Source organism: Furipterus horrens, unplaced genomic scaffold (genome assembly GCF_987537825.1).
Source record: "Furipterus horrens unplaced genomic scaffold, mFurHor1.1.pri manual_scaffold_11, whole genome shotgun sequence".
NCBI lineage: Eukaryota > Metazoa > Chordata > Mammalia > Chiroptera > Furipteridae > Furipterus > Furipterus horrens.
The window spans coordinates 24,185,120-24,199,135 of record NW_028327181.1 but is presented as its reverse complement, the minus strand read 5'-3'; the positions used below and the strand labels follow the sequence as shown (position 1 = coordinate 24,199,135).

The 14,016-nt window shown below is 36.7% G+C and overlaps 1 protein-coding gene across 1 annotated transcript in view; it reads left to right on the top strand.

The window, feature by feature from the left end:
• The window catches only part of ARHGAP32 (Rho GTPase activating protein 32), a 174,440-nt gene that overhangs the window by 61,271 nt on the left and 99,153 nt on the right, over window positions 1–14,016 (top strand). The window contains exon 5 of the mRNA XM_090257889.1: window positions 4,230–4,316. Within this exon, the coding sequence (XP_090114015.1) occupies window positions 4,230–4,316 (87 nt within the window). The remainder of the gene's footprint in view (window positions 1–4,229; window positions 4,317–14,016) is intronic.

Here is a 14,016-nt window from a genome sequence, read left to right as displayed (position 1 = left end):
GTTCCCTGGGAATCCCTCAGTGTGATTCTCTGCTGGCCTGGGAGAGGGGCAGGGCGGTCAAAGTGAAACCACTTCTCTTACCTTTGTACTGAGGCTTCTCTCAAATTTTTGCTCCAAGGTTTTGCTTTGGCTTCACCCCTGGCTTCTAGTATTTTCACAAAGGCATTCTTATCAGTGGGTAGTTGTTAATCCTTATTTTTATGAAGAGGCTCTAAATTTGACATTCTCCTATTCCTCCATATTGGTTCTTTTTTTTTTTTTTTCCCAGTCCTCACCGAAGGACATTTTTTCATTGTTTTTTAGCAATGAGAGGGGAAGGGGGTGGATGGTGGAGAGAGAGAGACAGACAGACAGACAGACAGACAAACATCAATGTCAGAGAGAAACATCCTTCTGGTACATACCCTGACCAGGGATTGAAGCTGCATCTTGGGTATGTGCCCTGCCTGGGGATCGAAACCACGACCTTTCAGTCTATGGGACAGTGCTCTAATCAACTGAGCAACACCTGCCAGGACAAGTTTTGGTCCTTTTGATGATGTCCTACAGCTCCCTTAGGCACTTATCACTTTAAAAAATTCCTTTTTCTTTTTGTCCTTTGGACTATATAATTTTATTTGTACTTTCTTTAAATAAGTTGATTTTTCTTCCTGCCCAGATCTGCTGTTGATCCCTTAGGGGAAATTTTTGTTTTAGTAAGTGATTTGTCATCTCTCAAATTTGTGTTTGATTCTCTCTTTTTTAGTTCATTGTTTTCCTGCTGTCCTTTAGTTCTTTGTGGTTGCTTTGAGCTCTTTGAGTGTATTGTAGATAGTTCATGTTAAATCTACTTAAAGTCCTATATCTGGACTTCTCAGAGACAGTATCTGTTGTTTTATTTTTCTTTTTATTGACAATGACCCCTGCCGTCATCGGTGTTTTTTTTTCTGTATATGTTGTGATTTTTTGTTGTTGTTCTGTCCTGGACATTTGAATAAGATAATGTGGTAATACTGGGAGTCAGATTCCACAGTTTTCTGTAGTTTTGTTGATTTTATTCACGAAGGCTGTAGTCGTCTGTCTGTTTAGTAACTTTTCCAGATTGGGTTTGTGGGGACTGTATTCTCTGTCATGACTTCTCAGTCAGGTCTCTTTTTTTAGCTCGTGTTCAGGTACTCTTTTTTTTTTTTCCCAGGGAATTCCTTGAATGCCAGGGGCTAAAAATAAACAAAACAAACACTTTCTCCAGCCTTTGCACATTTTCTGTGTGCTAGGGCACGCATTCAACGCTGAGGATGAGTTAGAGGTCCAAGGTCAGGACATTCTTCTATCTCCTGTATGCATGTGTTCTCCCCTGGACTTGTTCATGGGACTCTGAATGCCCTGATTTCACAAACAGCCTCTCTGCTCAGCTTTTCCTCCTGGGTTTTCAACGATTTTACGTCTTAACTATAATCTTTTGCTCCAGGTGGCTGCAGATTTCTGGTTGACTTTACAATATTTTTGAACAACACTGCTGCTTATTGTCTGTGAGGCAGTTCCAGGTCTAATGAAACAGGGGTTTGTGTCTTGCCTCAGTTCTTCAGGTAGACACCAGACAGATGGGGACAGATGAACACAATAGTTTGCTAATCGTGTCCTTACTCCTCCGGGTCCGGGGGCGAGGGTCCCCTAGCTGGGACCTGGAGCGGCCTTCTTCAGGAGTGCTGCTGAGTCGGGAGGAGCTGGAGCAAGGGCAGGTAGAACTGCTGCTGTGCTTTGTACGGTTTTTAAGTTGGCTTTTTCCCGGTGCAGTGCTCTCATGGCTGCTGGAGCCCTTTCACTGTGTTCTAGGGCAGCGGGAAAGCTGGGCCTGAGAGTTTCTAGTTTGCTTTCCCATGTTTCTATGAAGAGGCTAGAGTTTGGAGCCGCCTGCTCCACTGTTCTGTGGGCACCATTTGACCATCTTCCTTTGCTTTTAGTTTTATTCCTTGGCCCCCTCCCCCCGCCCTGCCCTCGTGTCTCCTTGCCTTAATTTGGAAGTTTGTTCTCCCCTCTCCATCTCACTCCTCCTCCTCCACCCAGTTCTGCTTAGGGAGATTGATTTTACTTACATTTTTTATTTCTGTTGTGGTTTTTGACATTTAAAATTCTTACCCTCCTCCTTATGGTTTAGAAATTATGGTTTTTCTGTTCTTTTACTGGCTACTCTTAAATTTTAACTTGAGTACCTGTTTTTCAGCCTAAAGTTTAGCAATATCTACTCCTTCTCTTATAGCAACACCAGTACTTAGCAATGTTTTAACTGGGATCATTCTTTCTTGTCTTCCATGCTGTGTAGTCCAGGATTATAATTTCATCTCTTTATCTTCTATAATATTATTTTTGTTATACATAACATTTGTTCAGATAAAATACTTATTTGCTAAATTCTTTGCCCAGTATTTCAACTTTCCATCTTAGTTCTTTTTCCTGAAGTCTCTTTCTTTTTCTTTCTTGAGTACATATTTTAGAAGGTTAATTTAGTGAGAATTTGCTGTAGGGAGCTCATTTTTTTATTAATCAGAAAACGCTTTTATTTATGCTCTTTTTCTTCTAGTTTAGGTATGAATATAATCTAGGATAGTTTATTTTCTTTTTTCAGAACTATTAAGATAGTCTCAAACTTCTGTCTGTTCTTGTTGCTAATTAAGGTGTTTTATGTTGACTTAAATATTTACCCCTTCTAGTGTTATTTATTCCTTTCTGCATTTCTGGGTTTTTATCTGGTACTCTTTCCCTTCAGTCTAAGAAGTTGTTTCAGCTTTCTTTCTTGCACAGGCCTGTGGGAGACTGTCAGCTTTTGTAGCAGTTCACTAGCTGCCCTGTGCTCGGAGAGGCTGCATACACTTCTCGGCCTTGTCTGTCTCGGCTGTCCTTCTCTTCCTCCAGCCTTTGGGGTACTGACCTGATACACTTGGTGAACCTCTGTGGGAGTCTGTTGATGGGTGGGTGTGGACTCTCTTTTACAGGTGTCAGAATTTTAGTTTATTGCTCCAGTCCCCATGCAGTCGTTGAGGGTTTGGCTGGTTTCTCCCTCCCCTGTAAGGCAGATTCTTTATCTTCCTGGGTCTTTCCAAGCATTGCAACACATCGATTTATCTCTTTTGTCTTATGAAAGGTCTTGTCACTTTCTGCAACTTAATTCATTTAGGTTTCATTTCACCCTTAACTTTTTTACTTAAAAGGTTTTTGTGGTTTATCTAGCTTATATTGGATAGTGTGTGAATGATCATTATCTCCTGTAAAATTCTCTTACTTAATACCAGGAGGTATTTTTTTTTAATTCTTCCTGTGACACTGCTTTCAAAAACAGAGTATATTTTCATCAACCTTACATTTCTTATAACATTAAGGGTAATGTTCGGTAACATAAAGTACCCACTGAGTACTTTAAATGCAGTATCTCATTTAATACTCACAAACTTGAGAATAGGTATTATTATATCATCTCCATGTTCCAGACAAGAGATTAAGTGGGAAGGTCAATATTGTACAACAAGATAGTGACACTTTTGAACTCAGGGGTGTCTGTTTTTGGAGCAGAGTTTGCAAATTCACATTTCCAGTTAAGGCGGGAATGTAAGATAAGTGCAGTGAGCTGGGTATAAAAAACGACAAAGCAGGCAGCACAATGCATGGCAGTTAACGTTCATCTAGGCACTGGTGAGCATGAAGAGTCATCGATTCTGTGGCCTAGTCTCTTGGAGAACACATTCAAAGGGGCCGGTCACTTATCAGCTCCAGCTGATTTTTCAGTAGAAGCCAGAAATCTGTACGTTTCATTTGAAAGCACTCAGTTTCTAAATGCTGACTGGTGGTTCAAATAAAAATATCATGAGATGAAATGCAGTGTGCAGACCTACATGGTGTTCTAAAATACAACATAACCTTGTTTCCTGGGCAGCCAGTTCCCAATCCCTGCAACGGAACCTGAGCTCCATTTGCCACCCACGCTGTCTCTCGGGGGCCACCTTGAGGCCTTCCTTTCACCCGTGTGCTATATATTAAGGCAGTGAAGACCTGCTCTTGAATGAATGTATTTTATTTACTGCTAATAGGAGAGTTTTAAAAAATCCTGAATTCTTTATCTGCCTTAAAGTAGTAGAGTTCTATTATAAGGCATAGCTTCCATGAAGGTGATGTCAGAATCCAAGTGTTACTGAATATTTAGTTTATTCTTGTTCATCAATGACGACACTCTCTCTCTCTTCTGCCCTTCTCTGACATAGCTTTCACTTTCAGAAGAACAGAATGACATAACGAAAAATGGCTGCGAATCGAAAGAGCTGGTCTACCTCGTGCACATTGCTTGTCAGGTAAGTTTGTGGATGTGTTTTCCCTTTCACATGAAATTTAATAAGAATTATTTTGAGGGACTATCAAATTTCTTTCTGTAATGAGTTTCTCACATTGTCTAATAGAATCCACAGAAAAGTACTTGCACAGTATTGAAATGAAATTGCACTACGAATGACTTTTGTTAAGAAAAGAAATGGTATCCTTTTAAAAGAGAAGTAATGTGTTCATGCAGTACTAAGTGGGATGCAGTTTGGTGCCGCAACTTGCATATCTTCTCTCTGCATTTTCAGAAAGACTTTTTTTTAAGGTTTTAGACTTCAGAAAAAATAAAAATGAATGGGATAACACAGATGTTTTATTTTATTCTAGTCATTTTGGTATTTCTATTTGTGCTTAGAGTTGAAACAGTCAATTTAAAATAATCAGTTCTATAGATATTTAATTTATAAACTTAAATGGAAATTCTTGTAAGAGTAAGGAACATATATCGTTATGGTAAGGTAGTAAGAGCACATATAACAAGAGAGCAGACTAAGTTGTCTTTGCCTCAGTTGCTCACTCTTCTCACCAAGGTGTTAAGTCCCACTGTGGTGTATCAGTACGACGTGTGTGTGTTTTAGAAGTGTGCTGTACAGTGGTCCCTCTCTACATCGCGGTTCACTCATCGCAGCCTCGCTGTATCGCGGGATTTTTAAAAATAATTTATTTAATTATTTATCGCGTATTTTTCGCTATATCACGGGATTTTGCGGTACTGTATATGTATGTTGTTAAAGTTACGTAGGTTTAAGAGTGTAGATTATGTTTAAGAACATACGTAGTGTTTATAGAAGTGTGGAAAAGGTTAATAAGGGACTGGGAAAGGTTAATAAGGGACTGGGAATGGTTTATAAGTGTGTGGGAAGGGTTTATGAAACCTTAAAATATGTATAAATACTAAAGTAAATGTAAGCTTCCTACTTCACATTTTCACCTATTGCGGGGGTCTAGAACGTAATACCTGCGGTAAGTGAGGGAATACTGTATCTTGACGTTTAGTATTAGAACTTTTTTGAGGGTAATTACCATGACTTGCTTTTATTTTTTATTTTATTATTATTTTTTAATCCTTACCCAAGGATATGTTTATCGATTTTAGAGAAAGAGGAAGGGAAAGAAACATTGACGTTAGAGAGAAACATCGATCGGTTGCCTCCTGTACTTGCCCTGACTGGGGATCGAACCCACAACCTAGGTATGTGCCCTGACTGGCAATCGAACCTGCAACCTTTTGGTGTATGGGACAATGCTCCAACCAACTGAGCCACCTGGCCAGGGCACCGTGACTTGCTTTTAATGAGACTTAAATTATGTCTTATGTAGCATTGATTATTTCCTCCATCAAAGTAATCAGTTACAGTTTAGTCTATGTTCATTGAGCTTTCTTCCTGTTTTTGAATTAGCCATTGTAAAGCAAGTGTTTTCAAGGAAAACTTTCTTATATACAAAGATTTTAATTTTCTTTGGGAAAGAGTAAGATAGGGGCATTTATTATGGGTTTTTCTCCAAAAAGTATTATTCATGTACAAGAAGTTAAAAATTAAATAACCTGGAAAAGTGTAATGCTTATCTCATAGGAGAAATAGTCTTGGTGACCTTAAGGAAAACCTTTTATAATTAAGTGTTTTCATTTATAGGTGTCAGAATGTGATATTGGAAATTGATTTTGCTTTTATATAAGTAAAATGCCCCAAATCACATATTGTTTATCCATATTTTATTGTATATTATTTTGGTTCCCTTGAGGAAGTAGGCAGCTCTGAATCACTGAGTTTCATGTCCTATTTCATAAAATTTTTCTATTTTGTGAGTTAATTTTTAAGTGAAACTATTAAGTGGTCTTATGATGAACCTTTACTAGCAGATGAATATCCTTCTTCATCTAGAGTTCATGGTTGGCATGTCATAATGAATTTCGTAATCCCTCTGCAGCCTAACACCTTTTATATCTTTTCTTCTCACTATTAATTTCCATATGTTCTGGCAATGCAGATATTTTTCTCATAAGCAAAACACAATGTCACAAATATTTGTGTCATTTTTTTAAAAAATGACCTTCAGAAGTTATCCGTGGTATTTTGATGCCATACATTAGGATGTATAATTGTTATTTGGTTATGCTCCCATGAATAGTGACCTAGATAGTTAGGCTATTTCCTGGTTGTACATATCTTGTCAGGCTGCTTATCAGATTTTAGGCTACTTGGTACACTATTTATTACATCCAAGTAGCAATTTACTGCATTGTAACAATGCCAATCACACTTCTCTGCCTCTCCATAAATAGTCACTGATGTGTTCCCACGGCTTACCTTCTGTATCTTTGTCATATGTCAGTCATAAATCATATCAAATATGATTTATCAAATAAGAACCATATATTTTTTGTAACGAAAAGAGACCTACAATCAAACTCTCTAATTTCACAAGTGAGGAAATTGAGGCCCAGATTACTGAAGTGGCTTTCCTAAGCTATATGGCATCTCAGCAGGAGCTACTAAGGACTTCAGTTTTCTCATTGCCAGTTTTTCTTGCATCTCCTTGGAATTTGCAGACAACAGAGCTGAGAGATTGTTCAGTCTTCAGATAAGATCACTACAACTGATGTAATCTGTCCATCCCAGATGCTGTTTATGCATGTATTTCATATCTTTGCTAATTTCTGATTTTAATAATGTGCTCTTGAAATTCTTTTTATTTAACCAAAATTCTTGGTCCTTCAGGTTAACCCACTTTCTTCCCTTGTTCTTTGATATTAGAAAATGGCCAATTAAATCGTGATTATTTTCTCGTTCCAGAAGTGAAGTGATACTGATTCTTTTAGGTCTTATCTTTGAACCTTCTAATTTTGTCTTTGCCTCTGCCCTTTAAAGGTTTGAATTCTTTGTAAATTGTGAACTCAGAAATGTAAACTATGTTTTTCGTAATGAGTTGCTCCAGATTTCGTAGACATTTTTGATCACCTGTGTGTAGTACACAGGTATTATGACATGCAGTATATTATTTAATTCTTACAACAGCCTGTGAGGTAGATAGTCTGGTTTTCATTTTACAGATGATGAATGTTTTTTCTTGTTCTTTCACCATTTTCTTATATGATGTGTATTTGGTTGGCTACTCTGAAATTTGGGGGCATATCCCAAATGTTAATAAAGAATTATAAAAAGCACTGAAACTGACCATCTGAGTTTCTTTAAAAAAATTTTTTTTTTAAATTTATTGATTTGAGAGAGGGGGAGAGAGAAACATTGATTTGTTGTTCTATTTATTTATGCACTCACTGGTTGATTCTTGTATGTCCTCTGACTGGGGATCAAACCCACAACCTCATTGTATCAGCATGATGCTCTAAACGACTTAGCTACCTGCGCAAGGCCCCATCTCAGTTTCTTTGCATGATTTAAATGGACAGGGCCTAGGTAGCATTTATATACAAGGTACTTATATATAAAGATACTTACAGAGAGAACTTTAAGTGGAAGTCTCAAATCAAGAGCTTATGAGGGAGAGCCTAGGCCAACTGGGTTTAATCCCAGGCCAAAAGATTATATAGTATGAGTGATAGTATAAATATTTAGCAGCTGTCGTAGCCTGGGCCCAGATACCTGTCACACAAGCCTCAGTTATCCCTATTGGTGTGTGCCAGCTGAATATTAACCAGGGGTAAAACAACTCTCCTGGATGCCTTGAAGAATAGATTTTTTTAATGCCCTGCCTGAGCCCTCAACTTCCTCCTTCTTATGCTAATTATTATTTAGAATAAGTTGTCTTAACCTATATAGGCATGTTGTACTTTAGATATTGCCTCCCTTATCTTTTTATTCTCTTCTCCAGTTAAATAAACTGGTAAAAAAGTGTCATGTAGAAAAAACAAGTTAGCTAGTGTGTACGAAGAAACACGTTCCAGTCATAACTAATTTTTTCCTCTGTGTTTCCCCTACTTTCCAGGAAGCAATGTATTCACTTTGAAAACAATGAAAGTTAATATAAATCTTAGGAAATTCAGAATAGGGTAAACTTTTATTGTCTGAAAGGTTGAAAATTCAGTAATTAAAAAAAGACCAAAATTAGATAAACCCTGCCAGTAATTATACTGGGCCCCCACTACACAGAGTAAAGCATTTATAAGTGTAATGACAATGGTAGTGAGTCTTAAAAACATTCTATATCCTGTGTTTTTATTCTTTAGCAAATAAGCAAACATCAGCTTTTAAGGGTTAATTTTCAAATAACAATTTTAAACCTAGCTGTTGCGAGAATTTAACATGTGCTCTAATGAAAATCCTGTTCTCATCTTTCCCTGCTTTAAGTATAGTTTTGTTACTGTAAGAATAATTGTTGCTTCCTAAAATATGTAATCTTTTGAGTAGTTGAAATTAATGTTTCTTTCTGCAGTTGGATTGTATTAACTACCTCTGTATTTTAACCAGCGTTAATCAACATAATAGTTTTTGTTTCCTGAAGATCAAGTGTTTTAGAAATATTTACAGTAATATAAAGGCTCTGTGATGTCCCCATTGGCGAGGGTAAACAGTTGGTTTTAGGGGACCACTCCTCTACGCCAAAATACCTCCTGTATTTTGATGCTTGAAATTCCGTCATGAGAAATGCATTCCTTGGTATTAAATATCTCCTCCACTCTGTCCATTTAGAAAATGCTGTTACTAAGGGGGCAGGGTTGCATATTAACATTTGTAGAGCACCTGTATAAACAAAGCATATGGGCTGATTGCAAACATTGTTATTTAAACCTCATGCCTCTTCTGTGCAATGTAGGTGTTGCTATTCCCATGCTACAGATGAGTAAACTGCTGCCCAGAGGTGTTAAGTAACTTGTGTGAGTCCTGTGTCTAGGAGAAGGCCTGGCTGAGGTTTCAATTGGGTCTCTCTCTTTTTACTGAACTTTATTATATGGTTAAAGGCACATTCATAGCATTCACTTTCCCATGATAAAGACACTTCCAAGGACAAGGGTGAAAACTATTCTTCTCAGGAAGAACAGCAATTAATCTTGAATTTGACTTTCTCTTCCTGTCTCTGTTACTATTACCAAGCTAGCACAAGCTGCTCTCTCTCGTTGAGCTAGTGTGATAGCATCTGTGTTTGCACTGTATAATTGAATATAAACCTCTGCCAAAGTGGTGCAAAGTGCACATTGAAACATGTTACTCTTCTGGTTAAAGCTCTACACTAGATCTTCACTGCGTTTAGAACTAAACCCAAACTACTACTTAGCAAGGCCTGTGAGGACCCTGCACCATACGGATGTCCTATATCTTTTACACCATGTCATGACAGTCTTCTCACTCCTACGCGTTGGTCACTCTAGCGTTAGGCAGTTCTTAGAAGACCCTAAGCTTCTTACAACACGGCATTGAACTTTGATCAGCCCGTAACTATTCACACTGAGCACTTGCTGTGTTGGGTGCTTTCTCACTTCTCAGGACACAGTTCAGCTAGCACATCCTCAGAAAGGCTTTTCCTGACCCCAAAGGAAGTAGGTTCTTGCTTATTTCTTTATAGTATAAAACTGTCATTATTTCCTTTATGTATTTATTTGCTTTAAAAAGTATTTGTTTTCTCACTAGAAATAAATTCTAAGAAGTCAGAAGTTTGATGGTCCTTTCTCTGTTGCATCTGTAATGCTTACTTCAGTGCTTAGTATTACTTAGCTGCTCTGTAAATATCTGGTGAATAAATGAGAGAAAGAAGAACAGATTTTTGTCTTAGAAATATGGTCCTATACTCATTGGGTTATTCTCTTTCTCTCATTCTTATTTTTAAGCCTTATCAAGAATTGTTGATTTTTGTTACCCATGAATAACAATAATTACTTAATAGTAGTAATTGTTGAGGATAGAAATTAGCAGCAAATTACAATTTAGGCAGATGTATATAATGAGTTTTGTTCTATTTTTGTTTTCTTTTTATACAATAATTGAACTTCTAAAATACTCTGATCATTTACTTTATTCAGTCTGGAAACTGGATGATTAAGACTTTTTTTACATATGAAATTTTTAAAAGTCCTTTCATAGCTACTGAAAATATGAGATATTTTACTATTTTTACAATTTACTTGGTGACTTTAATGTAGTTTTAGATGATGTACAAATTATGTGTTACGGTTTTAATTTGTGAATGAAAATCTTTATAAAAAGCAGACTTTTGCTGGCAAAGACATTTTTTAAAAATTGAAAGAAATAAGAAATCAATTCACTTATATACAAAGAAATGAATTTTGAAATCCAGGCCCCAGCATTTTCTTTTTGAGACTCTAAAGGTTACTGCATTTATGTGGTTGATTGTTGCTATTCATTTCTGTGAGCAAGACTGCTTAGATGGAAGAGAACATGATTACTTTTTTAAATTAATGAACTTTGTTTTTTAGAGCAATTTTAGATTCCCAGCAAGACTGAGTAGAAAGTACATAGTTCCCACATATGGACCACCTCCTCCACTGTGACATTCCCCACCAACATGGTACATTTCTTACAACTATGAACCTGCATTGACATACCATTGTCCTCAAGGGCTCACTCATGGTGGTGCACATTCTATGTTGGGATACATTTATGATGACATGAATGGAATTCCCTCAAGAAACTAAAAATTAAACTGCCTTTTGATCCAGTGATTCCACTGTTGGGATTATACCCAAACAATCCTGAAACACCAATTCAAAAGAACCTATGCACCTCTGTGTTCATAGAAGAGCTATTTACAATAGCCAAGTGCTCGAAACAGCTTAAGTGAGTTCCCGTCAGTGGATGAGTGGATCAAAAAGCTGTGGTGCATTTACACAATGAAATACTATGCAGCAGAAAGAAGGAAGGAACCCCTACCTTTTGCAATAGCGTGGTTGGAAACTGGAGAGTGTTATGCTAAGTGAAATAAGCCAGGTGGCGCCAGACAAAGACCATATGATCTCACCTAATACAGGAACCTAATGAACAAAACAAGCAAGATAGAACCAGAGGCATGGAAATGAGGAACAGACTGACAGTGACCAGAGAGGTGAAGAGGGAGGGAGAAGAGGGGGAACAATGGGAAAGATCTAGTCAAGGAACATGTATAAATGATCCATGGACACGGACAACAGGGTGGGGATTGACTGTGGGAGAGGGGGGAGGGGTGGGCAAGGTAGGGGAGAGCGATGGGGGAAAAATGGGCCAGCTGTAATAGAACAAGGATAAAAAAGGAAATTTAAAAAAAATAGTGACATATATCCACCATTATAGTATCATACAGAAGAGTTTCACGGCCCTAAAAATTTTCTGTGCCCCACCTATTCATGTCTCACTTCCCACTCACTCCTGGTAATCGCTGATCTTTTTATTGTCTTCATAGTTCTGGCTTTTCCAGAACGTGGCTTGTATTTTTATTTTCTTGACAGTGTCTTTGTCAGAGTGGGAAATTTTAATTTCAGTGAAGTTCAGCTTATCAGTTCTTCCATGGATCGTGCCTTTGGTATTGTATCTGAAAAGAGTCATCACCAAACCAAAATTCATCCATATTTTCTCCTGTTATCTTCTAGGAGTTTTATTGTTTTGCATTTTACATTAAGGTCTGTAATCCATTTTGAGGTAGTTTGTGTGAAAGCTGTAAAGTCTATATCTAGATTTTTTGGAGGGTGGGGGTGGGGGCTCTGGATGTCCAGTTGTTGCAACACCATTTGTTAAAAGCCTGTCTTCTCTCCATTTTATTGTTTTTGCTCCTTTGTTGAAGATCAGCAGACTGTGTTAGTGGGTCTGTTTGGTTCCATGGATCTATTTGTTTCTTTGTCAGTGTCACACTTTATGGTAAATCTTGAAGTAAGATAGCGTCAGTCCTCCAGCTTGTCCTTCTTCATCAATATTGTGTTAGATATACTGGTCTTTTGCCTCTTCAGATAAAATTTCGAATCAGTTTGTTGACATTCACACACACACACACACACACACACACACACACAAACTTGCTGGGGCTTCGGTTGTGATAGCACTGTGAATGTAATAGATGAAGTTGGGAAGAAGTGATATCTTCACAATATTAAGTCTTTCTATCTATGAAAATGGCATATCTCTCCATTTATTTAGTTCTTTGCTTTCTTCCATTAGAGTTTTGTAGTTTTCCTCATATAGATGTTGTACATATTTTGTTAGATTTATACCTAAGTATTTCATGTTAATATAACGGTATTGTGTTTTTAATTTCAAATTTCACTTACTCATTGCTCTATGTAGGAAAGCAATTGACTTTTGTACATTAACCTTGAGTTTTATTGTTTTACTATAATCACTTATTTCAGAAGGTTTTTTTTGTCATTTTTTTGCATATTTTGCCTAGATGATCATGTCATCTGTGTATAAAGGCAGTTTTATTTTTTCCTTCCCAATCTGTATCTTTTGTTTCTTTTTCTTGTCTTATTGCATTAGTTAGTAATTTCAGTACAGTGTTGAAAAGCGTTGGTGAAAGAGGACATCTTGGCCTTACTCCTGATCTTAATCAGAAAACTTAAAGTTTTTCAACATTAACTGTGATATTAACTGTAGGTTTTAATAGGTATTCTTTATCAGCTTGAGGAAATTCTCTTGTATTCTTAGTTTATTGAGAGATTTTATCATGAATGTGTGTTGGATTTTGTCAGACACCTTTCTATATCTGTTGATGGGATCCTGAGATGTTTTTTCCTCTGACAACATCATGGATTACATTAATTGACTTTTGAATGTTGAACCAGCCTTTCATACCTGGGATAGATTCCATGTGATTGTGGTGTATAATTATTTTTATATGTTGTTAGATTCTAGTAGCTAAAATTTTATTGAGGATTTTTACTTTGATATTCACAAGAGATATTGATCTGTATTTTTCTTTCTTGTTCTAGCCTCAGAATGAATTAGGAAGTATTCCCTCTGCTTTAATCTTTTGAAAGAGATTATAAGGAATTGGTATAATTTCTTCTTTAAATGTTTGTTATAATTCACCAATAAATCCATCTTGGCCTGGTGCTTTCTCTTTTGGAAGTTTATTAATTATTTATTAAATTTATTTAACAGACATAAACCTACTCAGATTGCCCATTTCTTGTGTGAGTTTGGACAGATTGTGGCTTTCAAGGTACTGGTCCATTTCATCTTGGTTATGAAACTTGTGGTCATATAATTATTTATAGTATAGTATTCCTTTATATGTTTATAGGATCTGTTGTGATATCCCCTTTTCATTTCTGATCATAGTAATTTTTCTCCTCTCCTTTTTTTCCCATACTTATCCTGACTAGAGTTTTATGATTTCACTGAGCTTTTCAAAGAATCACCTTTGGTTTTATTGATCATCTAACTTGATTTTCTATTACCAAGTTCATTGACTTCTGCTTTTGTTTTTCTTTTATTCTCTTTATTTTGGTTTTGATTTATTCTTCTTTCTCTATTTTCCTAAGATGTAATTTTAGATAATTGAATTTGGATCCTCCTTCTTTTCTAATACATGCATTCAGTGCTATCAGTAATCCTGCTAAGCAGTGCTTTTGCTGCAGCTCACACATTTTGTTATATAGTATTTTAATTTTTAAAATTTCTCCTGGGATTTTTTCTTGGACCCATGTGTTATTTAGAAATGTTTTGCTTAATCTTGCCAGTACTTAGGGACTTTCTTGCTATCTTTTTGATTTCTAGTTAAATTGCATCATGGTTT